The 26020-nt window shown below is 43.2% G+C and overlaps 1 protein-coding gene and 1 long non-coding RNA gene across 6 annotated transcripts in view; one reads left to right on the top strand and one right to left on the bottom strand.

Moving 5' to 3' along the window:
- The window catches only part of LOC118290151, a 34461-nt gene extending 19240 nt beyond the window's left edge, over positions 1-15221 (top strand). Inside the window, exons 4-9 of one of the 2 annotated variants that reach the window (XR_004786348.2) lie at positions 1269-1359; positions 3134-3347; positions 4151-5571; positions 6453-6544; positions 12692-12866; positions 14844-15221. This is a non-coding gene — a long non-coding RNA (uncharacterized LOC118290151). The remainder of the gene's footprint in view (positions 1-1268; positions 1360-3133; positions 3348-4150; positions 5572-6452; positions 6545-12691; positions 12867-14843) is intronic. The other variant, XR_007030069.1, reaches the window with a different exon arrangement.
- LOC118290143 (kinesin-like protein KIF26B) lies at positions 769-25184 on the bottom strand. Of its 4 annotated transcripts, none has more exons than XM_035617583.2 (15): positions 24928-25184; positions 24339-24698; positions 21480-21971; positions 18562-18683; positions 18261-18432; positions 15352-15561; positions 14835-14928; positions 12568-12839; positions 11690-11867; positions 11396-11534; positions 10965-11124; positions 7668-10812; positions 6383-6552; positions 4130-4280; positions 769-3329 (listed from the first exon to the last, which is right to left on the bottom strand). In XM_035617583.2, the coding sequence occupies exons 1-15, from the start codon at positions 24976-24978 to the stop codon at positions 3130-3132; spliced, it is 5916 nt and encodes a 1971-aa protein (XP_035473476.1). In that variant the 5' UTR covers positions 24979-25184; the 3' UTR covers positions 769-3129. The 4 variants fall into 4 exon arrangements, with proteins under 4 accessions (XP_035473476.1, XP_035473481.1, XP_035473478.1 ...); XM_035617588.2 differs by having other exon boundaries at positions 3192-3329; positions 6397-6552; XM_035617585.2 differs by having other exon boundaries at positions 3201-3329; positions 4101-4280; positions 6397-6552.
- Between the last annotated feature and the right edge of the window lie 836 nt (positions 25185-26020).

Below are 26020 nucleotides of genomic sequence, written 5' to 3' on the forward strand. Positions count from 1 at the left end.
GAGCATCAAGGTTTCCCTCAGTATACGTCAACGGCGTTTACGGCGGCGTTTTGCATCTTTGTAAGTTTCAGCTGATAACAGAATAGAGAGCATTGCAACAGACGAGTCTGGAAGAGATTAAAGTACAGGTGACCTTTTCTGAGATGTTTCTAAGAAGAGAGATTATTCATGCTGCTGGTGCAGGGGCCACAGAAGGTAATCACAGATAGAGAAGGCTTCGTTAACAATGTGGTGAACAGTGACATGTCTAAAATTCAGGAAAATACCAGTGGGCACAGACATATCTAAACCAGTTACTTAAAATACAGATTTTAATAACCAAGTGGGAGAGCAGACTGAGGTGAAACAGTGTGTTCTAGGTCTGACCCTGGGATTTCACTCGAATGGGTCGATGTTGAGGGGCTGCACGGTGGTTAAGTGTTTAGCACTTTTGCCTCACAGCAAGAAGGTTCTGGGTTCTCCGGCTTCTTCCCACAGTCCAAAGACATGCAGAATGGGGTTAGGTTCATTGGAGACTCTAAATTGACCGTAGGTGTGAATGTGAGAGTGAATGGTTGTTTGTCTCTGTATGTGGCCCTGCGATAGACTGGCGACCTGTCCAGGGTGAACCCCGCCTCTTGCCTAATGTTAACTGGGATTGGCTCCAGCCATGTGTGGGTCAATGTTGAGGGTCGGCGGGAGTCAACATCAAGCTTTGTGTGTTCAGTGTTAGGTGCTGCCTGATGTGCACTATTCTATCATAAATGTTATTTAGAAATTCACTCAGGGTCGATTTTCTTGCTTTATTCTCAGAAAATGTACACATAAATGGAACAATTGTTGACTTGTGTAATCGACATGCAATACCCACACCTTCATCCTAACATAGCTTTTCAAATGTTGGAACTAGCTGAGGCAAGTTCGATTTGTGTTTCCAGAAGAATACATACACCTCCGAATAAGGAGAAACAATTTTTCAGCTCTTCATTCTTAAAATCTATTCATATGCATTATTCAGTTTTGAACGGCCCACGAACATTCTGCAGACTTTTAGCAGAAGTACTTGTGTTTGTTTGTCTTTTCATCCCCATTCTCTCTTTTATAAATCTGAGCACACGCACAGGAACTTAGAATGAGGCTAAAGAAATCAGGAAGTGGAGCGGAAAGAGAGGAAAGGCCAAGTCAGGGAAGGAAGGGAGGTGTAGGTGCTATGCGTGCGTGTATGTGTGTGTGTTTGTATATATGTGTATGTGTGTAATGAGTCTGACTTTATAATTGGGTCGCTTCAGGGCTGAACTCTGCTGGCTCTCAATGCACTTGCTCTTGACGACGTGAACCGTCATGCTGCTGCTGTTGTTATATTGCATCACAATACAACTGGTGAGTTCCCACTCTCTCTTCGCACACTCACCCTCAAATACACAACCAATGCACGCAAACAAACAAACCAAATGCACGCTCTGATCGCTACATTCAGACAAACATAAAATGTAATGGAAGCGTGAGCGGTCACTCCATTGCAACTTTTAATTTTTGCAACATGAAAGGACGCACAGTCAGCAGTGTCTACAAACACAGGTGCAGAGAAATGTGCGCTGTGCTCATCCTTTTAACAGTAACGTGCAACATGCTGATTAATCTGATCCACAAAACAAACCATCCAGTGCGTATGTCTTCCCTGCATGCTTAAATCTATTGATCGAGGTAGGAAACCTTGCATTTTCTATTGATTGCTATGCATCAGCCTCCTACTCTCTGATTGGTTCAGAGGTTGTGATGGGTTCAAAGCCACCCGGCGCTTCGGACACGATGACGTTATACCTTTCAATGTAATTACTCCTCCATTAGACTGAGAGAGTAGAAGACACATTTTTTATTTGGCCCCCCCAATCTTCACTAATGCATTTTAGCAGTTTATTGATCACAGACCACGTCTTCTGAAGCAAGGGGGGTGAATCACAACAGCGTCTCTGTTGGCAGTAACTTCGAGGAACTTGAATCCTTCACTCAGACAGCTCAGTCACAGCTTAAAAAGAAACTGCTTTGATTCCTGCTGATATTTAATGTAACGAGCATTTTTTTTACATTATTTTCTAACAATTTAGAATACAGCTTTATTTTCACAATTGTTTTCATCTTCACAATCTACAAAATGGCATAAGGTTAGTATGGTTCACCCTTTGAAACAACAACAACAAGAACAACCTTTAAGGCAGACTAACTAATTTCTTTAGTCTGAGACAGATTAAAGTTTTGTTGCAAAACATGAATTCATGTTCAAATGACACACGTTGGCTTATAAAAAAAAATCATAAGTTAATTACTCAGTTTGATCATTAAATCAGTGGAAATATCAATATAAGAAACTAAAAGAAAACAAAGATCACAGATAAATGTAGTGCAGTGAACTGTCTTCTGATTATTTCTGATCCAGTGTGTTAGTGTGTAGTGGAGATCCATAGTATGAAGACACTGAGGTACATATATGCATAAAATGTTCCCAGAAACTGCCTGAGTGAAATGAGAAGACAGACTTAACAATATTTAACAAAGTGCATAACGTTGGGGCCTTAATGACCAGAGTGTATTGTCTGTACAATATCAAACCCAAAGGGAGCCTTTCAAAACAACAAAGATCTAAGAACCAAAGTGAGTCGTCTGATTTATCACTGCTCAGCAGATTCTTAACAAGAAGAGGAAAGGTAACTTTTTTCCTTTAGTTAGCACTAGAATGTTTTGTTCGCATTAGATGCTGCACTGAGTTAAACTGGCACTTCAATGTTTACTGTAAAAAAAAGTACTTTTAAAGCTACTTAGTGTGAATCTTTTACACCGTCTGATGTGCAAGTGAGTCTAAAAATGGTTACAAATTGCTTTGTACTGCTGTACAAGTGTCAGCCCTTTTTAAGTGAAGAACTCCCGCTAGGATCTTTGACCTCCCCCCTTGGGAAGGAATTCATTATATGACTCCTATCTGTAGCATTGGGTTAATTTACAGGTAGCTATCAGAGGTAATGGTGTAGTTGAAAACACAAAGTGAGTGTAAAGTTAAGACAGTGTGTTCAGAGCAGATTTCAGTGCCACATTAGACGAGTTTGAGGAAAACAAGAGGCCTCAGTGAAACATGTCTCAACTCTTCGCCGTTCTAACTCAGGTTCCCTCGAAGGCTCTGCGCTCTTGCGCTTTTCGCCGCCTCTTCTTGTGCCGTCTCCTGGTGGCGACGTCGAAGCAGGTGACCATCATGACGTTGGCCTTGCAGCGGTCGACCCTGTTCTCCAGTCGGGCGGTCACCACCTCAAGGGCCTCCAGGTGCTCCAGGGAGTCCACCTCGAACGTCTGCCACAGGTCAACTGAAGAGGGACAGTGAGGTAATACTGAAGCAGATTGTGATGCAAGGCATATCAACTGATGCATTGCTGTGTTAGGTCATTTTATAGGGAATATTAAAGGGAGGTTAATGGAGAGTTATATTAATGCATAGAGCCCAAACTAGCCATAGTGTAACTGCAGGGTGTGACGGGACTTGTTCTCTGCCAGCTACCACAACAAACAATGCACAGGATGCTGGGATTCATCAGAATTAGAAATGTATATGCTGCTTTGGCATGAAACTACCCAAATTATTGATATCTGAAGTCCCTGATATAATGAGACTTGCTTTACACTAATGATAAATTGTCATAAACAGGATATAGCCCCAGTGATGGCAGGATGCTGCCCCCTGTGAAAATTCTGTGATACTACAAGCTCATCGTTGAAATTACTATTATTACTATTACTCATTTCATTTCAAGCAAACATGCCAGCCAGACTCTGTTTCCAGTGTTCTGTTGCTGTTCTCTGTCATAAATCCTGGTTGATTCAGTATCTTTGTTTACAGAGTATTATTAAACATGTTACTCTGGGTTCTAAGAAAAAGTGATATGCATTGTTTTGCTGTTTTATTTGATAGAATTAATTTAAAAATCATTAATAATGATCATTATTTTCAGCCCTTATTGAGATAACTTGTGATTCTTTTACATTCTATTCCTGAGAAACATCTGTAACAGTCTCCAAAGGAACTGTAAAGCACTACTGTGAATTTTCAGGAGTAGAAAAATATTATTTAATGTGTTTACTTCTTCATAGAACAAATATTTTCACTGACACTCTTGGTTCCATTTGCCAGGCTCCAGCGTGAGGTTGTGTTTGGCCCGCTTCAGCTCTCTGCTCAGGTTGTCGTATTTGGCTCGGACCTCTGAGATCCTCTGCTGTCGGTGCTCCAAAAACTTCAGTTTGGCACTGAAGCACGCTGGGCCCTGAAAAAAAAAACGCATATATACACACATTTCATCACTTTAATTTTTGTTCAGATAGCACAAAATATTTCTTTCATCTGCAAACCAGTTAGCTCCAATCTACAGACATTACCCAGACTAACAGATATACACAAGCTGTCTGAATTCATCTCTTAAGTAGTGTGACAGGATTTTTTAAAAATGTAGTACTTTTAAATATTTAACTAGTATTGAAATTTTACCCAGACCCAGACTAGTAAGTAATCCCACCTCCAGAACAGTATGGAGAATTATTTATTAGCATTATTTAGTCGCTGTTTTCATTGCTGCAGTGAATGTACAGACAAGACATCACTGGATTACTTTGGTACTAAAGAACACTTAATTTTCATTAAATGAAATTAAGGTTATTTATTAACATTTCTGAACAGTGAACATGAGTTAATCCTTGGACGGCAAATTTAATCTATATGTGTATGGATGGTGGCTTTGGGTTCAGATTTTACTGAATTGTGAGTTTGAGCTGATTCTCAATTAAGCCAAAAACCAAAGCAGCGAGCCAAACTACATTAACCAATTTCCCATTGTTTTCAGATCACTGGCTCATACACCTGACCCTCCTCACCTCCCATTCAACTACTTGCCCTTCCTGCCTCAGTTTTAAAAACCTCTGTTGTACATCAATACACACAAACACGAATACACTTTAGACGTTGGATTGACATAGTGACCCCCTTTCGTTATGTCTCTCCACACACACCCCCACTACGTTAACATCATGTGAAAGCACAAACGACACCTCTGGGGAGTGAAACAAGACATGTCTGTAGGTTCCTAATTAAAATCCTAATTTCTGATCATATCAACCTTATTACACAGAAGGAACCATTTTTAAGCGGGGGAATACATTAGAATGCCTCAAATATTAAGTATGAAGTTCTGTGGTATTACTAATATTTTACCTCAAATTAACCCGCCACACGCCCTCCCATTACGTTTAATGAAATAAAAGAAATAATGTTAAGATACTCTGAATTCAATATTTGCTTAATGTTTTATTTTCTCCCAAATGTTCTGTCGTCTTTTACCTACAGTGTGTTGTGTTAGTTTTACTCCCAGTGTTCTTTGTTCTCAGCTGCAGCATTGACCCAATTTCCCCCATGTGGTCATTAAAATTGTATCAAAGTTGCCATGTCTGAGACTGGTGGAGGCAGGGAATGGTCTCACGAGACCAGACCTCTCGTCATGGGGACATGACATCACCATATGCACCCGACCCTGTGTGCGAGCACATTTAAGCTCTTCGTTCAAGGTGAAATCTTTAACTTAACCTTTACTTACCCAGGGTGAATTCTCTGAGCACGTTGTTTACAGTAGCAGTTAGGCCACAGTTTTTCTTTGTGGTCACTGCAGTAGTTGTGCCTTCCTCAAGGGCGATGTGACAGTGTGAAATCGATCACTTCCCCAACCACATATTTAATCCAAGTGAACAAACATGCACACTTGAAACCACTACTGGAGCTTGTGTGTATATGATTTTTCAGTAAGGCAAAGTGTTACCTTGTCTAATCTAAATACTTACATGGTAGTCACATAGAATTTGCAATGAAATGTAAGGTCATGTTTTTTGGCATTCACATTTGCAACAATAACCATCCTTGCTTCATGTGCTTCAGATACTGTAAGTGCCTTACAATTAAGCTATTAGGCTTGTTTGGTTAGCCTGGAAGTTTCGCCTGAACTAAAGCCCTATGTAGTTAGCTACAAAGGCAAATCCAGGAGGGGTAATTTCAGTTTTGTTTGTTTAGAAGAAGAGCGCATGTAAAACTGAAACTATTTGGTAACAAAAAGTACAAAGCTTGCATGACTCATAATCATATTTGCCATAATTCTGAGAATAAGGCATCGTCAAGAAGGGGAAAAATATATTGTGATAAGACTTTTTAGGGCTGCTTTCCAAACCTGATGCCCATGTGAAGAAAGGGACTTACGAGACCCTAGAAAAGGTTGGAAAGAGATTTGATCAACCAGCATTTCCATGGGTCGCTGGCTGAGGTTGGTAAAGGTCATATATTAGGCAATGCCCTTTAACCTCCCCCAAAAAATCTAAATAAACCCAGCACCTGTTTGCCAGCACCTGCTCTTTTCTGCATCCTTTGTACATTGTCGATCTCATAGACCTTGATCTCGTAGGCCTCTGGGATTCCCCGATCCGCCCAGTGAGACCGCAGACCACTAGCCGAGCGTCTCAGGGACACGGCTGTTTCTTGGGAAGGACAACGCTGGTGAGTACCTAGAGTATGGTGAGACAGAAAGCGCAGTTAGTTTTTTTTCTATTTTCCCTCGTGAAACATTCTGCTGCATATTTAAAAGTGAAACGGTTGAGATATTCTTACATCCGAAAAGATACCCTACATACAGTAACTATATTTAAAGTTTGTATTATACTTTAGTTGAATTGCCATCAACTTGTCTTCAGCAACACACTGTAGATGTAATATAATGGTGATTTATTTCTGAGGTCATATTTTTACAATTGAATAAGCCTACTTGTGGTTCTCATGCATCTACAACATTGCCAAACCTGGGAGTAGTCTTGCGCTGATACAGTCTACACTTGAAAACATCATGCTTCACAGTCAGAATAAACTTAAATAAATGAAAAAATAAGGCTTGTGTCCCTGAGTGCCCTTATGTGCACTTCAGGAACTGTTTGCCTGAGGGAACATGCAGCTTGCCAGGGCCAGAATATTATTCATTTAAGTCAAGACAGGGCACATGGTTTTATGATGAGTGTTTCTGGATTAACTGCTGGAAAAAACAGAGAAGGTTTTATATTACAGAGATCTTTAGAAATTAAGAATGTGTTTTAATTCTAACACGCATGTACAGCTTGAATATAGATGAGTTTATTAAGTAAGGGAACATTTATGATTAAATGAAGTAGAGAGAATGAATTCAACCAATTACCGGGAGATTGTTTGGGGACTTTTAATTCATATCCTCATCCAGTAAAAGCTTTGCTTAATTTTTTTCTGCTCCATTGGCAGTACCATCACGGTTAAACATGCTTTACACACAAAGGCTTTTAAAAATCTGTGAATAATACCATTAGCAAGTGTTGTGAGTATGCACACACCCATCATTTTAATCCAATGTATAAGCCAAATCCATTAATAAGTGCAGTCATTGGGTTCATTTATTTATGATGTGACCTCCTATACAATAAGCCTTTAAATGCAAGTAATGAAACTAGGTCTGAAAATGCTCAATGAACATCTTTTGGAATTATTATTTTATTTTAGACTAGCAGAGCGATCCCCAAAACACCATCCACACACAATGATTAAAGGAGAAAGAAACAGATGAGTTTAGTTCATAATAGGCCAGTTATTCCAGTCTTTTTACCTGTGCTGCCTTTCCTCCGAGATGATCGGCAGCTGCGAGCCACACTAAGGTGCGAGCTGCTCCTGTCACTGACAGAATCTCTGTTTGAGGCGCTGCTGCCTGTGGTTTCACAGTCCCTCACCATGCTGTCATAACCACTGCTCACCATACTGTTCCTGTTAGAGAAATACAGGGAAGTCTTCCCCATTGCGGGTGGCAAATCACCACTCAACACACTGGTGGTATCACTCGCGTGCCCACTCAGGTGATCAGGTGTGCGGGGATCAGTCATCTGACTGTAAGGCGAGGGAAGAGTGGTCATTTGGTCCACTCCTCCTAAAGTTGGGCTGGAGGCCCTTTCCTTAAGTAGGTCTGAGATGCGACCATTGACAAATCCCTGGATGGCAGATTTTGTGGATGAGCAGGTAGAACTCTGGCTAGGAGTCCGACTGATGGATTGAAAAGACCGTGGAGGGGAAGAAGAGAAAAAGGAGGATGTCTGTTCAAAGCTAACAGTTTTATTGTCTGGGGAAAGACTGGCACTGCGATTGGTGGACTGACGTATGCCTTTATGGGTCAGACTGAGGTTCTTGACGCTGGGGGCAGACAGTCGACGGACTTTGGGTGTAGCTATCTTGAGTTTCCCAACAGCAGAGAGCTTGTGATGGGTATGCTTGGCTGATTGAGTTCCAGGTTTTTCAGAAGAAAAGTGATGACTGTGGTCAGACCGATGATTCTTCCTGGGGCTCCTACTAGCCCTTGGTAAAGTACAATGTCCCTCCTTATTGTCTTTATAAGCTCCCCTACAAGCGCCTTCATTACTTCCCTTGGAGCTCCCCTTAGAGCTCATTGAGGTGCAGCTACTGCCTCTATTCAGAGTTGGGAAGTCTCTTGGGGTTCTCCCAAGGGAATTTGTCCTGCTAGCCAGCTGCTCCAATTTGGCACTGAAAAGCCTGCCGCTGTTCTCAATGGGTGACTGGGGCCTGCCACTTATATCATCATGTCTCATTCTTAGACTTGAGGTTTCAAGCAAAGATCCAACACCCTTTCTGGAAGTGCTGCTTGCTTCCTGTTTATACTCTGGTCCATATTTCCAAGGAGAGGCAAAGTGAAGGCTGTGGTTCACTGGGGTGCTCTGTCTCCCCTGCCTCCTCTCCAGAGTTACCCCTGGGCTACATGGGGTGGATGATATCACCCCCCTTGGGTCTATGTGGTTGTCTGCCATGTGACGGTCCTGGTAGTTGGCATTTTGCCAGCCTCTAGGCAAACTACCTGTTTTACAGGAAGCAGGGGCAGTTTCTTGGCAACCAGGTGTAACACCAATTCTCCTGGGCGCATTTCCAACTTGTTTGCAGGTGATTTCTCCCCCCTCTGAGCACCCTTTCGTGTTAGTGGAATAAACATGTTCCTTGTCTCTGGGGTGTCTCCTGTCTGTATTTCTTGGTCTCTTTCCACACGTTTTGTTCTCTGCAGTTTCATCGCAGAAAGCTGAATCTTCCAAGACTATCAAGTCATAAGAAATATTACTACAAGGCGAGTGACATACCTCATCATGCTTTTTGACATGTGTCTCAGAGGCAAAAGCTCCACTCCTCTTCTCAAGAGTATTCCAATCTTCTGGAGATTCAACAGTATTTCTTTTAAGCTGAGGACCTGACTTGACTCCTTTGTTAGTATCACTAACAAAAGGACTTTCTTTTACTTTACCACCATCCAAATCACAGTCCACATCTGTATTAATCAACATGGGGTTAATAAATGAAGGCAAGAACCTTCTTTCCCTTCTGAATAGATTCTGGGGCTTTTCCGCGCTAGGCTCTGTGGCAACAGGCTGAACAACAGAACTTTTGGTTGTATTGAAGGAACCTGCAGCTACAGATTCTTCACTGACATTGCTGATTATCCTGATTGGTTGGGAGCTAGCAGTGTCCTGAGCATGTGCCTGTGAATGGGCAGTGTCTCTAATACAAATAATGTTTCCACCTGTTCTCCCTCTGTTCAGTGCTCCACTGATGGTCACCTCCTCTACCATAGAGAAGACAAGTTCATCTTGACCCTTTAGGTCCAGTGGCTGCTGAACAGTCACTGTGATTGTGGCCTTCATTTCCTTAACATCTCCTGTAGGGCAATTAAGTAAGCCATCCCCATGTATAACACTGGTAGCCAGGGAGTGTGAAGAGGAGCAGGAGGAGGGAGGAGATATGGGGGAGCTTTTGCCTACTGGTGAGGTCCTTTTGTCTGGTTTGAACCAGTCACCAGTTTCAGGACTCTGTTTTCCTGTAGGCTGAAGTGCAACGGAATTGGTGAAAGCATTACCCTGAGCATCCACATTGCAGTGCTGAGAAGGGAGCTTATCATTTGATTTAAGAGTTCCAGTGTTGGGAAGCTCAGAGCGACAGGTCATGTTCAGACTGAGAGTTTGATTCAGGAGTTCCTCACTGGAGCTGGTTCCACTGCACTCCTCACAGTCATAGAGACCTGAATCCTCTCTCTGAAAACTGTCTCCGTCTGTTTGCTTTTCTCCATCACAGGCCTGACTGCAGCCTAACCCCTGATTCAATGTCTGTGGCGCTTCTGATGATTTTGAGTTTGTCTGCTTCCCAGCTTCTTTCTGGGGTTGTGATTTGGTTGTAACGTGGTTAACAGAAGGGCCTTTTGAGGAAGACTTCAGCACGTCCATTATCAACTCACTTCCATCAATACAGCCTAAACGCTCTTGAAGTTCAGCAAATGTTTCACATTTCAGACAATCCCTCTCTGGTGGCTTCATATCTGCTTTTAGCATTTCCACATGTTCTTGAACAGTTTCTTCCTTCTTCTCTCCCTGATGCTGGGGAATTCTCAGAAGCTCTTGGAGGAGAGAGGTAAACTCTGGGTCATCCAAGTCAGCCTTGTTGGGATGCAAAGAAGGTATAATAGGCACAAATTCAGGTTGTGTCAGTCTTGGGGCTGCTTTAGACTGGAAGAAGCCATCTGAGTCTATTTGGATGACTGTGTCACAGGACTGGTCACTACTGGAATGCTCATCTAGTTCACCACGAAGACTGAAAGGATGACTGTCAACATCTACCTCATCGGTGGAGTGGAAAGCCCGCAGGGAGAAAGAGAGAGGCCCTTTCTTTTCTCTAGTTAAACTCCTCCCACAAGGAGAGCATGAGGTGGATTGCTGCAAAATAAAGATGAATTATAGTTTTATATCTAGATCAGGACCACCTAAAGCATAAATTGATGAATAAATTGTGATTTTTTTTTTCCATGCTATGATGCCAATAAAAGGTGTTATGTTGGTGAAGAGACAATAAAGGACATGCACAGTACCTTCGTCCTTTTCTGTGTTCTGCGAATGCGAGACGCCAGCTGGATGGTGGATAAGGTCTCTTGAAGGTGTGCCAGTGAATCATCAACTTCAGCCATCACTGTGGTGTGGCAATTTGTATGACCCAAGGACTCTCGAAGAAGCATAGTCAACTTACTACCCCTGTGCAGATACAGTGAAAATGTCCACACATTAACTCAAATGATGGATCAATCACTTTTAATCTTCTGCCAATGTTGATGTAGTTGCTATTATAGTGCTTTAATCTGAGCCAGTATTAAATTGGTTTACAGGCAAAATTTGGACTATTTATGAAAACCAAGTTACAAGACCAACAATAAGAATCAACTTAATCCTCACTGTCAATATGGAGTTGACTTCACCAATGTCTGAGAATGTTTCAACCATAACTGTTTTGAAGTAACTGTCTTACTTGTTGGGGGTGGTTTTGTGTCCACTTAGTAGTGACAAGACGACAGGGCCCAGTTCAGAATGAGGAGGTTTATTTTTGCTCATGCTCCTCATACCACTACACACATCTATTATGGTCAACTTAGTGGGGCCACGTGAACCTAAGGATAGAGACGAGAGGAAAACACAAAATGTTTTGCATGTTTTCAAATATGCAAAAATGGAGCATGTGAATTATAATATACAGTATATTAAACAGAAAGTAACTCAAGGACAAATATAAAATGCTGCTGGGACATGAATATATCATTACAACCTTTGCCAATGGTACTGTTGTCTGTACGTGGGGGCTGGACATGGAGAGTGAAGAACATTATGGAGGTGTGGGACAGGTATGTGATGAAGTCACTGTGCCGACGCGCTGCAATGGCCGCGTCCAGGAGGGAAGCCGCTCGCTCAGCGGTGGGGGCCTTCACCCGGTTGTGGTTGCGTAGCTGGAAGGAAGCGAGAAGATGATTTTAAAATCTAATGTGGATATAATTTTCTCCTTAACCATTTCAATGAAAACTATTTGATTTTTTGGGGCAGAATTCAACTTTTGCCTATCATTATGTTTTGATGCAGATCAGATGCCAAATGATTTAAATACATTTAAAGAATTGTTTAGTTAGTTACTTACTTAGTTTGTTATTATTGTTATATATTGTACTTCATCCCAATAACAGAAGGTTTGGAAATAACGAGAAGAGCACACCTACACAAATCAGGTACCGCCTTGCAGCTGGCAAAACACAGTGCGAGGGAGGAGAGAGCTACTCATTCATAATCTAATCAGATGTAATCTTTTTGCAATCTAATAGTCTTCACTCACTGCCAGCATTATCTTCTCATAGGGTGTAGACCATTGTACAAACTGACTCCTAATTAAAAACTAACATTAATCACTCCATGTCTAAAGACAAACCTTAAAATCTATCACCTGACCACTGGAGAAGAAGGAAATCAAAGGCAATATCATTGAGATCACTGCCACTTACTGAAAATTAATGGGCAATTCTTTTTGTCCACTGATTTTTTTTTAGTACACCATTTTTTGTCCATGAGCCCTTGTGTTCTTCTATTAGAAACATAGTACAACCACCTATTTATTTAACAAGCTCCTTGTCTTCTAATAGAAACAGTTTTTCATCGTACTTGTATGCCATAGACAGGATCTTCTTGGAGTTTAATACGTGCTCTAGGGCTATCCTGGGCATTGCCAACTGAGGGGACGACCTCCCCCAACAGATCTCTGAGCGTGTCTTCATCTCCACTGCAGAGCTCGACGGCAGACACTGATACAATCAGATCGGTCCAGGTCTTCTCTCGCCGCCGCTCGATGGCACTGTACAGCCAGGAGATGGCACAGGGAATGAGCCCGAGATTCTGGATGCTCTCATCACTCCCCACCGTGCTGGACCAGGAGCCTGAGGCACACAACAGTGCAAATATAGGTATCCATGCTACATACTGTACACACAGTACACACTCATAAAGTACATTTACAGGACGTACATGCTGGCGCATAAAAACGTGCACCCCATCAAAGTATACACAGTTTGTAACCCAATTTATTTATATGATTTGAATTTGAGAGTGACTTTATCCAAATATCACACTAATATGAAAAAATGCATGAGTTGTTTTAGGAATATGGTGATGGAGCACAACAAAGCTCCTTAGCACATGATAGATTTGCACTAATACTCTTTGAGAGGTACAGGAGGGTAATTCTAATTGCCTCATTCAGCAAAATAATGTATTGTTAGCTGGTGTTTTCCTCCTCAGCTAACAGATTATTTTACACCACACTCCATGTGACCTGGCCAAACGTAAACCACTCTATGAATTAATTTTATTCTTAATAACAGCTAGTTCAGATTTGATACCAGGCTTATGTCCAGGCTTTATAGTAAATATGCGTTAAAGCAGCTTGGTTGGCTCAGTCCTGTGGTATCAAGTCTTCCTACTAGAACCTGTGAAGCTCACTTATTGCTATGTTGCACCTTCTTTTTTTTTGCCATCTGTACAAAAAGTAAATGAAAGAACTGCATGCTATTCATGTTTTATTGGGATTTGTGTGCTGACTGTTTGCACCCTGGCCAGAATTCATTAGATTAAAAAAACAGGGGTGGGGGGTTGCAACATCTGCAGTATCTGCAAATATCTGGGGTTATATCAGTATCCGCAGCTGAACCTCCAACATGGCCATGTGTTTGAGCAAATACAATTGGCGTGGTCATAGGTGGGAAACACAGTTTTTGTCTTCTCATTGTCATAATGCATTGTGGCAGTGGCGCCTGAGGGGTGATAGTGTGTGCCTCCCATGCATTATATTAATGGCAGGGGAAAAGCAAGCGTCTGATAACACAGCACATGTCTTTCTGTTAGCAGGGACAACAGCTGTGTTTCACATTGGGAGTAGACAAATACTGACAGAGGAAAATTTGTGATTTCCACTCTGGGTATATTCAATACACACACACACACACACACACACACACACACACACACACACACTTACAAATACATTACATAGACATTCAACAATGCACAAGTGAAGATTGAGCAGATATACAGAAACATACCCACAAACAAATGTTCTTATGGATTAGTGCCATGCTGTATCTCCCGTTGCACTTTTGCCCCACATTCGTTTTGAGTAATGTTATATCCTTTTGTCTTATCCAAACTCTAATTGAATGAGGATAAGAGAATTGGTTTACTCCTATTTAAGGCCGAGCTGCCTGCCGTTATTCAGAGAATAGTATTCTGTGGAGGAGATTGATATCCCCTGGCTGTGGGCCACATGTAGTCTGTATCAGCCAACTAATTCAATCAGATTTACGGAGAGTGGCGTCATGTGAAAAAAAAGCAGCTCCAAGGAGACCCTGTCCTGACCGTGTGTGTGCGCGTGTGCGTGTGTGTGTGTGAGGCAAATGTATAAAACCCCTTCACTGATGCTAAGTGCAAGGTTCCATCTCTCTAATAGCAACGAATTACAGTCCATTTTGTTCACAGTCCGCTCAGTGCTTCAGCAAAATAAAATCTGTTTTTTTCTTCTTTCACCACAGTTTGCTCATCAGGCAGGTTTTTTTTAAGCACCTGTATTGTATAATTAATGGATAGGCTTTTATTTACAAAGTAACAGGTGAAAGATTAATGACGTAAAAGGAAAGAGCCGATGGCACCACTGTTGAAAAAAGGAGGACAGAAAAAAGGACAAATGGTGCAAGAGAGCAGGCTGGAGCTAAATGGGGACATGAAGTTTAAGTGATAATGTAAGAGTGAATGATAGGAGTGGGACGGAGGTGCAGGAGGAGGTGGGTGGGGGAGGGATTGGCCACTGAGCATAGATAAAAGCATCCCACTCCCATCTTGAGACTTTAACCCATGGCCCCTCTCAGTGACCGATTACTCACCCACATCAGCACAGCCCAAACCCAGAACGCATCCATCGCTGCCACTGAGCACACAGCGGATGACGTCAGCCAAGACGCCAGCACACACCTCGGCCTGGTCAGAAAGAACAAAGGACCGCAAGCATCTTGAGATTCATCTCCACAACGGAAAAAAGACCATCCAATGAAATGAAATAGCTGAAAGCAGAGGGAGGGATGCATGCTGATCCTGTCCATTCCCTGGGGCTCAGATACTGTAAGCAGAGCTCGGAGAAGGATGAATATAATTGATGGACTGCGTAATTGTGGTGGCTATCGAGGCCCTATCAGTTTTCAGGTCATCAGACCGAGAGAACAAACTAAAAGACAAACTGTATAGAGGGGGGAAAGTGCATTTTGAATACACGAGAAAACAGAATACGCTACACAGACTTTACACCATCAAGTAACTGTCGATGTAAAACAAATCCATCAAGATAGATCAGTATTGTGATCAGTAATGTGAAACCACATTTGGAATCAGGATGAAGAACCAAACCTGGCCTGACTCTTGAGGATAGGCAGCATCAAAATTGAATGTCCTCAGAAGATTCGTGTCGCCCCTGCCTCGTATCATTGCCGTGGATGGTTGGCCTCTGCTGACTGGTTCGATTATGGTGACTCGTTTCTTGGATGGGTCGATCTGGAGAACAGGTGGTTGGCCTCGGCCCCCCGACAGTATCGGACTCACCCTCACGATGACTTTGACCTGTATACCAGAGGAAAACAGGGAACTATATGAGATTGACAATAAACTACTTACTACCCAGAGACATTTTGAATTAGGGTAAACTTATTGGTTGAAGATTTGAATCTAGAGATTGAACCATACGCTCCTCAGGATAATGTTTACTGATGTTTTAGGTCTAGTGAGAAGTGGAGCCATTTTCTCATAGACTTCTATAGAAACAGACTTTTTTGTGACCAGTGAGTCGCCCTCTGCTGGTGATCCCAGAGCATACAGGATTCAGGCAAATTTTCCGGAGCCGGTGACTACGTCCATTTTTATATCCAGTCTATGAACTAATGCTAAGTCACTAGTTGACAGCTAGCGACCCCGAGAGTGAGCGCTACCATTTAACGTAGTCTAAACGTAGCCTTCATACAGTATACATGCAGGAAATTACTAAATATTTCAAACTACTCAGAAAATTCATTTATTAATTAAATCCAAGGCATGAGTAGGTGCCTCTGTTGTTATGAGTAACACTTATGTAAGCGTTTTCAGGAGAAAGAGCGTCCCGAATGTAGCTTTACCTTCTGAAAATAAACACCAGAGGGGATACAGAAACTTATGAAAAAGGAATGAGTTCAAAAATATCTTTGTATCAAATTCCGCCATCGCGGTCTTTGCATCCCGACATCTGAGGACGCAGAAACCCCTGCGATATACTGTTGTACAGACTATATGCCGCAAAATCTTCAACTTTGTCATTTAAAGCTCCGTGTTATGTCAGCTGAAGTTCATTTTACTTCTATTAATACACCGCTTTTAAAAGCAGTTCAATAGCATAAGTTTTTACTCTAAAACCTACCTGATGTCTGTATGAAAGAGGGAACTAATGGTCAGACTTCCGCTTTGAGCCCCTGCTGCTTGTCCATGCAAGGCAATTATTTTATGAATGTAGTTGAGAGAAAACCTTCGATCAAAAAGGGGAAGCCTTGGCATAACAAGTAAACTGGAAAAAAATGGGTTAATTTGAGCATTAGGGGCGATGAGCCAATGATGGTGTGCTGTATTCTTTAACACATCTGGCACATCTGGGGGGGGGGGTTTAACCATCAACTGATTTGTGCAAATACAAAAATTATGTTTTATTGAAATACAAAATTTTTCTTTAGACTGCAGTAGACAGCCAGTTGATCCAGTGATTGCAGAAACATGCACTTACAACTGCATGGTGATGCACAACCCCCCTGCTATAAATTTCTACATGTCATGACATTAATTCCTTAATGCAGTTCTCTACAGGAAGCTCCAGAGTTTAAGGTCCTTAAGAAGGCTTTAAGGTCTTAAATCAAGTTACACCCTGACTCTGACAGCCATTTATCAAGGCTCATATAGGTCTTAAGTCTGCAGGAAGACAAGACAACAGTTAGCTCACAAAAAGACAATAAGCTGTATTACGGTATGTAAGCCAATTTTAAAAAGTTATTCATAATCAGGATTCAGGTCTGCACACGCAGTCGAAACACTGCAGGACCGCATGACATCATGGCATCACCCGACAGCCATATTCCATCTGCCACACGATAAGTGTACAGTGTCTGTAACAGATTTTTTCCCCCTCTCCCCTTCCTCATAATTTCCATTTCTTACGCAACCCTATTGAACATGTGTCGAACTCTATTTATGAGGGTTAAATTATTCAGGAGGCCAATTTAAAGGCAGAGAAAATCCTCCTCCACTCTCTCACACACACACACACACGCGCATATATTCCTACACGCAGAGGCATACAGAGCTGAGTGCTCGGTGCAGGTGTGGGCCGGCGGTGGGGTCTATCTGAGCCCCTATCTGTAACTCTAGACTAAACCCAAGAGTCCATCTATGATGAGACGAGGGGAGGGCAGGCGGCCATATTGATCTCCCCCAGTTTCTCCCAGAGGGAGAGGAGGGGGGTGGACGAACAAGACAGAGACATTAGCACCAGATTATAGTGTATCGTGGAAGGAGGAGTGATATAGGATCTCCTCCAAATTGGCTGTGATGTCTTTACTCCACGTCATGGGTGGTGAGAACACTTCCAAGGTGGTGGCTACTTGTGCGTGAGGATGTAGTTTATTCTCCAGCCCAGACCTATTCCACTGATTTGCACGTGGCAATATAAGATGTAAAGTGGCCCGGGCAACACAACATGTTCATCAATTGAATTCATGTTCATCAAATATTTTGTTCTCCTTGCAGCCGTGCTGGTCCGATATATTTGATGTGCTGCAAAGTCAAGGGTTTGAATTAGTTGAACTTTGAGCCCAAGCTTTGCTGACCTTTGTGAGCAAAGCTAATGGCTGAAGGGCTCCACTTTGGTCGCCAATAAGGCAAACGATAAATGAATACGTTTCGTTTCTCAACGTGACCGTATGACAAACGATCATCAGTTACTATGAAATCTGTTTTGGGATGAAATATTAGCCTTCAGTTTAAGACGTCAGGTTTGATACAGAAACGCTGTTGAAGAAGTGGAGAGATCTGATCATGGTTGACGTGTCTAAACTCTGCCTTTCCATTCGTTTGAAAATGACCTTTAGCAAATCAGTATTGTTTAAGGAGTGCTTGAATTTAGTTTGACAATGTTTAATTCATCTTAGTTAATTGAAATCAAGTAGCTGCGGAGACTTACCGACTTTATAACCATCGACATCTATATCTACTCTCAGTCTAGTGGAATTTGAAGCCCCAACACCTACCTTGCCAACATTGGGTGAGTCTTTGGTTCTGGTGGCAGCTTGGAGCAGGCAGGAGGGGACGGGTGGTGGGTTTTTCTGGATGATGTCCCTGAAGCAGGTGGAGAAATGTGCCGGAGCTGGATCTGAAGCCTGGCCCTTTTTCCTCAATGTCAGGCTGAGCTTTTCGGCTGCCCTGCAGGGAAGAGGGGAGATCCGCCAGCATGACACGCCACTGAAACTTATGATGTAACCGGGACAGACAGGCTGCAGATAAAGCCAAAAGTTTTTTACACGCATTTGCTGTTTTACTTCATAGATTTACCTCGCCAAAAAGGACATTGCAGCAGTGTTGGCGATGGTCACCACTCTGGAGATGTGAGGGATCTTGGAGCTCGTCTGTAGAGTCCCCGCGTCACCAGAGGCCAGGTTTGCACCATCTGCAGCCTGCAGAGAGAGAGCTCATTAAAAAAAAAATCCAAAATGTGTAATTGCACTCCAGCAGGCCCTCCAAAAGGGGCTATTATCATGGGAATTACTCAGGAGGAGAAACGTCGGGTGCGCCTGTCTAAGTGGGGCATCTCGGCTCGGAGCACACTGGGTTAAACGTGCACCATTAAGTCATATTACTGCGCGGGCTAGCTGTGAGGAATCGTTTCTGATGGCAGTGGCTGCTCTGAGTTTAAAGCATGACTCAGAGTTAAGGAGGTGGCGTACACATACTGGCACACAAACACACGTGTTTTGCACTCATTCATAGTGTGTGTGTGTGTGTGTGTGTGTGTGTGTGTGTGTGTGTGTGTGTGTGTGTGTGTGTGTGTGTGTGTGTGTGTGTGTGTGTGTGTGTGTGTGTGTGTGTGTGTGTGTGTGTGTGTGTGTGTGTGTGTGTGTGTGTGTGTGTGTGTGTGCAGCATGCATCTGCTGCTCCTCAACATGAGGTCATCAAACCTCGCTGCAGGGCCCCAGAGCCAACATACTGTATTTGTGTCACTGTGTTCTTCTGCACTGCTCTCAAGCTCCACGTCTCATCAATGTCTCAGCCGTTTTTCAGGCCATGATAACGTCAGATCAGTTTTTGTTTTTTTCCTCCTGGATAATAACATCCAATGATGCCAATTTGTGCCACAGTAGGGGAACCGCAGTCGTAGTTTGTAAGGAGACTTGTTTGTAAGGTGAAGTTAATACTGTGTCCAAAGGTAATAATAGGTCATAATGTATAGATTCTTCCCCGCAGCTCTTTTCTTCCTTGACTCATATCTTCTGTCATAACCTTTTTTTATCTTCACATTCTCTACCTCCCCGTTCTGATTCCTCTCTGCATTTGCTCTTGAGTTCTGTCTTTTTTTCATCCATATTTTTTCCTGCCTGCCATTTTAAACACTTAATTTCCCTTTCTCTTCTTCTGCCTATCCAGTGTTTCTCCACCCTTCTTTTTGTCTCCTCACTCCTCTCCGCTTCCACTTCTCTCTTACTAATTCACCTCAGCTGCATTAACCTGTATCGATCTGCCCTCACACTGGACGTGCCTGGCTAAATTCTTTCCTCGCACAACCCAGACAGTTTTATCTTAATAACTGATGCATTGTGATGTTGAAATTTGATTAGACGAGTCGATTAAGAACAACAGGTTAATTACAGTGTTGCTCTCAAGGCCGTTCCAGTCCAAATGACCATTAGCTAAGGTCCCCCCCCCCCCCCCCGTAACTGTTGCAATGCCTTGCACAGAAGATTTTGAAACAACTTTGTCCTTGATTTCAGACAGAAATAGACAAAAGCCAGCTTTTCATTCCTCGCTGGCGACCGTCCACAGATTTTTATCGGCAAGTTAATTATGCTAACGGAAGCTCCATGAGCCGGATGAAGACGCTCTCTCTGGCAGATTTATTGTTTCCCACTTTCCGTTTCATGTGGAAGACATAAAACATAAAAGGGCAGTGTATTGCTAATTAGTATGATTTGATACGATGGGGGAAAATGTATGATTGGACTCAATTGATTCTAAGATAATGTTAGGCTGTTTATGCGACTTAGAAGGTCGGACGAGCAAGGCATAGGATTGCCTATCCTTTAATGTTCAGGATTTTTGAACATTATTTTGAGACTGTCCTGTACAAAAAACAACAGTCCTCTGTGGAAGCGGATTATTACAACTCATTCTTTCGTTTTAGTGTAAGGTGGCCTCTAGTGGCCAAATAATGTATGACGGGAGCAAAAAGGGAAGCTATAAGTGATGTAGTATACATGTAACCGTGACAACAAAGGTCCAGTATGCTGCTCGTGGGGTCCTAGGGAGTGTAGTACAAGTGACCTATAGTTTAGAAGACTTTCAAGGATTTCCTGTTACAAGAAGAAAACGTTTTAAGACGTGGACTGACCATAATGGATTTGTGTATTTGGCTAACTAACGTAACAAAATATGGATCAGGACGGAGATGTTTACGTTAACCTATAGCCTGGCTAAGCTTCCATGCGTGGGTGTATTAACGTGAACAGGGCTATCTTTATTTTAAAACTTTGCAAATTTCCTTAGTGTTTACACTACTGTTGGGTATGGTTACTACTGTACGTAGCACAGTCACAAGATAGGCTGATGTTTAGAGCTCTTGTATCACTCTTACACAGCATTTTACAGCACATGGAGAAATCCAAATCTTGACGAAGCAGCTATACTGAATTACAGTGGCTATACTCTGACTGAAATGATTCTGACCAGGGAAGTGGTTTAACAAATGGTTCGTTGTGATGTGTATGAATATTTTAGCAGCCGGGTCATGGGACAAAGAGTACATCAAAGATGGAATGGTTAGATTTTCCTTTTGACCTCAAGGAACAGGAGTAAAAAGAAGAACAACATCATACAAAACAATATGATTTTATACGATTTTTCATTAGGGACTGGAGAGCAGCCTCTGCTGTGGCTTCCATCACAGTAATGCATATCGTCAGCCACCCTGTTAAATATGACCGTCCCCCTATTGATCACGAGTGCATTTTGACTTGCCGGCTTTTATGATGGGGTTAAATCATGACCCAATTCCATTCCATTAGCAAAAGTACTTTTAAACAACGTCCTCAGCCATGGGATCTAAATAGGCTCTGATTAGGCACTATAAATCATAGCCTGGCTGACACACACGTGCCCATAAGGACGTACTTTACCCATGGAGCTCGTTGAAAAGGGGGGCGCTCACAAGGGGATGTGTTATGTGTGATTTATTGGTAAGAGAAAGCTTTTAGGGGTACCTGATTGTAAGGGTAGATGGTGACACCATCAGTATTTGACACAGATTTACAACCGGCGAACTGCTGCTGCTGCTGCTGCTGCTCTACCCATCGGTCCATATCAGGGTTGGGGAGCTTGGGCCCCCTCCGTCGGAGAGTTTGAGGGGTCCTCTGCGGAGTCCTGGGGCTCTGCGGCGTGTGCGGACTGCAGGTTCGGGTGGGTGGCTGAAGCGCAGCCGCGTCGGCTTCCCTCCGAGCCCTGTCCCAGCGCTTTGTCTCGCTCGGTCCCGGCAGTGTGCCAGTGCTAAGGCTGGGCGCGAAGGGAGGCTTGGCTAACGGCTGACCCCGGCTCAGAGCCAGGTGGACGGCCTCGCGTTTGAGCAGGTTCATGTTTGTACCACAGGCAGCACACTGGCCCTGCTGCTCCCTCTCTCTGTCCCTGGAGTCGGCGGGGGAGAACCGACTGTGGACACGAAGGTTGTCATTGAGATACGCCGACAGGTCACTTGAGTCCTGCAGAATCAGAGGAGAAGGCAGCAGACATAATTTTACACTCAAAAACTGGAATCTGACCTTTTTTATTTTATTCCTGCGTAGTTTACACTGGTCTGGCAACACATCATAAGAACATAGATCCAGTATATGAGCTTCTAGTGAAATAACACAATAACAAAGCTAATTTGCATTGATATCTGTCTTGAGAATTGCACGAATGATCATTGAGCATATGGAAATCGAATCGTGGGCAGGCACTGCCGGCAATCTCGGCTCTAGGCGCAGTGATCACGGTGGTAACCATGACGGCAGTAGTATTATTACCACCCATGTCATCCTTATGAATGCAGTAAGCACAAAGTGAACCTACTGCCCCGTTAAAGCAAGCGAAACATGACATGAATCATGAACCCGTTGTCAGCCATAAAAATGTGGAAAATTACATCAGCATTCAGTAATAGTTACAGAAGCATTTTTTTGTCTCAACTGATATTTAGATATTAAAAGTTATATGTATATTGCTCCTTGGCAATGAGACAAAATACTACAAAACGTTTGTATAAACGAGAAAACAGGGCAGAGTGTTGTTCTGTGAATTAGGGCTCGGCAGGCATTCAGTGTTATCGTGTCATCATGTTGAGTCGTGTCCTGCGAATCATGATGTGTTACGGTTAGAGACCATTTTCATCCATGTACTCTACTAACAATCGAACATGCCTACACTGTGCAAGTCGTTACCCGATCACATCCACTTTGTCTCATCGAAAAACAGATTTAGCACTCATTACATCAAGATCTCCTGCTGTACTGAAAGCTTGGTGGTCCCTCAGTTGTAAGTTGTTTTGGATAAAAGCGCAGATTGAAGATAAGGCAATTTTATTAAAAAAACTTGTCTGGTTTGAAATTGTTCAAATCAGACGGCTTTTGTTGACATCTGAGCTCCCAGACGTACGGATCTCCCGAAAAACCGTCTCGTGTCACACCCTGTTCGGTCTGCCCTTGACCCCCATACCAGCATCCACTGTACTCACTCATCCCCCAGCCCCTCCCATCCATCCTGCCAGCCGACCCATATACCCCCAGAGGGGTACTACAGGAGCTCTCAACTATTATACAAAATCAAAGTCATTCAAGCTCCCAAAGTGCTGAAACATCAGGGACTACGTTTACGTCTTCCATAGAATAATTAGCCACAAGTGTGTCCTGATATTCTCCTTACTCTACATCCTCAGTTTCAGGTACCTTGCATCTTATAAAGAGAATTGATGAATGATATATAGAGAAAGAATTATGCCATAGCAATAAGATTCCATCTCAGCTGGATTGCAAGCCCTTTTAAAAGATGACATTACAGAGCCACGATGCTTTTGAGAAAAAACATTCTCAGATCAATAACCCTGAAAGGAGCTCGACTGACTCATCCGATTTCCACTGACCACGTCTGCGGCCACAGGCTACCATCTCTCTGCTGTTCGGGACTGCGGTCTCTCTCTCTCTCTAAAAAACACGACGCCGACAGTGCCCCGTCCCACTCAGGAGGACAAACATAAATAGCCTCCCCTCTGTGGGGAGGACTGTGGCGATGACACAGGCATGTTGAGATGAAATATTCATGCCCATTTGAAACCGCTCACGCAGGAATGGCACTGGTTTACTTAGTCGATTGGAGTGTGCTTGACGGATGATCGGTGGTGACAAATGTACAGATGGTTGCAGAACTGCGGGGGCATTCCTCTCGCAGAAAGCACGACACGGGAGGATGTGCCGTTTTTACTGTCATGAACATGTACTGTCAGGAAATGTGTAAGTGCAGTTTTGAAAACACGTTTGGTGACTCATTTCATTATTCATATTTTTTTTTTCTTGATGAATATAGGAATTTTTTTTCTTTGGGGGGGGGGGCGCGGGTTCTGGAAAATGTCTGGGGGGAAATATTTTAAATCTAAAAACATCAAAATAATTTGTATTCATATTTAAGATATTCATCTTACTATACTGTAGCAAGTATTACATTTTTTGCTTTCGTAAATGTCTGATTAAAGAGAAACTGCTTAATTGATTGACCAACGTTATTTTAGAATTCATATTGCTGCATGTCTGCTTATATGTGTTCACATTTGTTGCAGATATGGGAAATATGTTTATTTGTGTTCCATATATGCATTGTATTTTATGTGATTTTGTCAACCATGACCCTATACCACCACCTGCCGAGAACTCCTGAGATGTGTTGACTTCAATTTTGTCCAAAATCACCATTCTGACAATTATGGGGGTGGGGGGCATAAATCATAGCCTAAAAGAGAGCAGAGTAGTTTATGGTTCGTTTACGGTCCGGTGCATGAGCCGGCTCCATCAGAGCGTCGCGCGGTACAGACCACTGACCTTGCAGGAGAAGTGATGGTGAACAGCCAGGCTCAGGGCTTGTTTCTTCAGAGCGACGAGGGTCGCCGAGCACCTCTCGCAGCACGCAACTTTCCCGTCGGACCTCCCGGAGCCGGGACTCGCCGACGCGGAGCCGCCGCCGAACCACATCGCGCTCCTGATGCGGTCCCCGACCGACCCGGGCAGGGACCCGTAGGAGGGCACGGCGGCCGCTCTCTGGCACATACTCCGCGGCGGGTTATCGCAGCCGGACCCTCCGGCGCCCTCGGGAGCGGGACGCTCCTGGTGGAGTTGGCGGACTTTCCCTTTAACGCTCGCAGGGAGCCCGACGGTCTCGCGGTGATGCTGCACTTGTGAGCCCTGAGAAATAAACCATCATGAGATGGGTGCGTGTGTGTGGGGGGGCTGTGGTTGTGGGGAATTAGATATCAATCGACATGGGGCAACTGTAACCACACCCAAATGTTTGTTTTTTCTCTCTTTCCTAGCAGTACAACAGTATTATTCCCATGAAAGTCTTCACAAAGCATATAAACAGTCTTTTATAAATCTGAACAAATTGCGCTCATGAGGAAGAAATCCGACTCACCCAGTGTGCGCCTCTATCCGATCTCTCTCTCCTTCCAGTCAGAGATGACATGACAACTTGTTAATATTTAAAAAGATACCCGGAACAAAGGCGCGGTGCGCTTTTATTCGATCCGTCCAACGCTCCTCGGACGCAAAGCAGCAACACTTCGCCCATGTTGGCCTGAAACGCGCAACAATAAGAGGGAAAGTGACGGGGCTGGAGGAGACGCTGTCTGAAAGGCGGAGTGGTGACAGTGGCACAGTCGGGGGAGAAGGAGTGAGCGCACTGGAGGACACCTCGTGGATTTACTTGGCTTTTCATCACGACCTCCTCGGGGAGGCGGTAAGGAGCAAGTCAAGAGTTTGGGCGAGCAGGCGGTGCCACGGCCTGTTGATGGAGCTTTCTTTCCTTTCATAAGACAATTTACTAAACCGTCTCTATTCATACATAACAGGGCCTCATAAACCTCCTTGTGTGGATGTGGAGACATTAAATCACTGCAAGGGTCTTCAAATATGATGTCATTATGCCAACTTGACTTCTGAAGCCTCTGTCATTGTAACACCATTAGGTCACATTGGCAGTGGTAGCTGCTATAAGGCAAAAATTATATCAGTTTTTATCAAACTATGCAAAATTGGGAAATATCAGATTTAAAATTTTAACATTACGCCGATGCTGCATTAATAAATAGATGAAAGGTCTCCTGCAGCGATTCAGTACTGCACTCTTCTTACGTGTCGGGGTGCTCATGAGAGATGGATTAGAAACAGAAAAAGTATCAAAATTGATACAGAGGCTGTGATACTTTTAAGGCAAGCTCTAAAAACTCATACTTTTCTACGTCTGATGAAAGAAAACAGGGTTGTTTTTTCCCCTTTGGATCTGAGCAACACAAGACATTACACAAGTGTTTTCATGAGCGGAGTAGGAGGCGCAAAACTGTCATGAGAAAAAGTTGGTTTAAATTGAATTACTTTAAAATAGAATCATTGATAAGAAACCTCTGATTTGCTCCAAGGCGTTTTATAAAAGAGGGAGCGCTTTCAGTGGCATCAACATTTTAAACACATCAACTGAAACACAAAATTGACAGCAACTGCTGATCTTG

This window comes from Scophthalmus maximus, chromosome 18, assembly GCF_022379125.1.
Source record: "Scophthalmus maximus strain ysfricsl-2021 chromosome 18, ASM2237912v1, whole genome shotgun sequence".
NCBI classification, from domain to species: domain Eukaryota; kingdom Metazoa; phylum Chordata; class Actinopteri; order Pleuronectiformes; family Scophthalmidae; genus Scophthalmus; species Scophthalmus maximus.

Excerpts from the sequence above, each read along its gene's own strand:
- LOC118290143 (XM_035617583.2), bottom strand. The coding sequence starts at position 24,978 with ATGTCATCTCTGACTGGAAGGAGAGAGAGATCGGATAGAGGCGCACAC. Across the intron at positions 14,929-15,351 it reads ATCCTCAAGAGTCAGGCCAG|GCCGAGGTGTGTGCTGGCGT; the intron begins GTTTGGTTCTTC and ends CTTTCTGACCAG. Across the intron at positions 11,868-12,567 it reads ATCCTGTCTATGGCATACAA|CTACGCAACCACAACCGGGT; the intron begins GTACGATGAAAA and ends GCTTCCTTCCAG.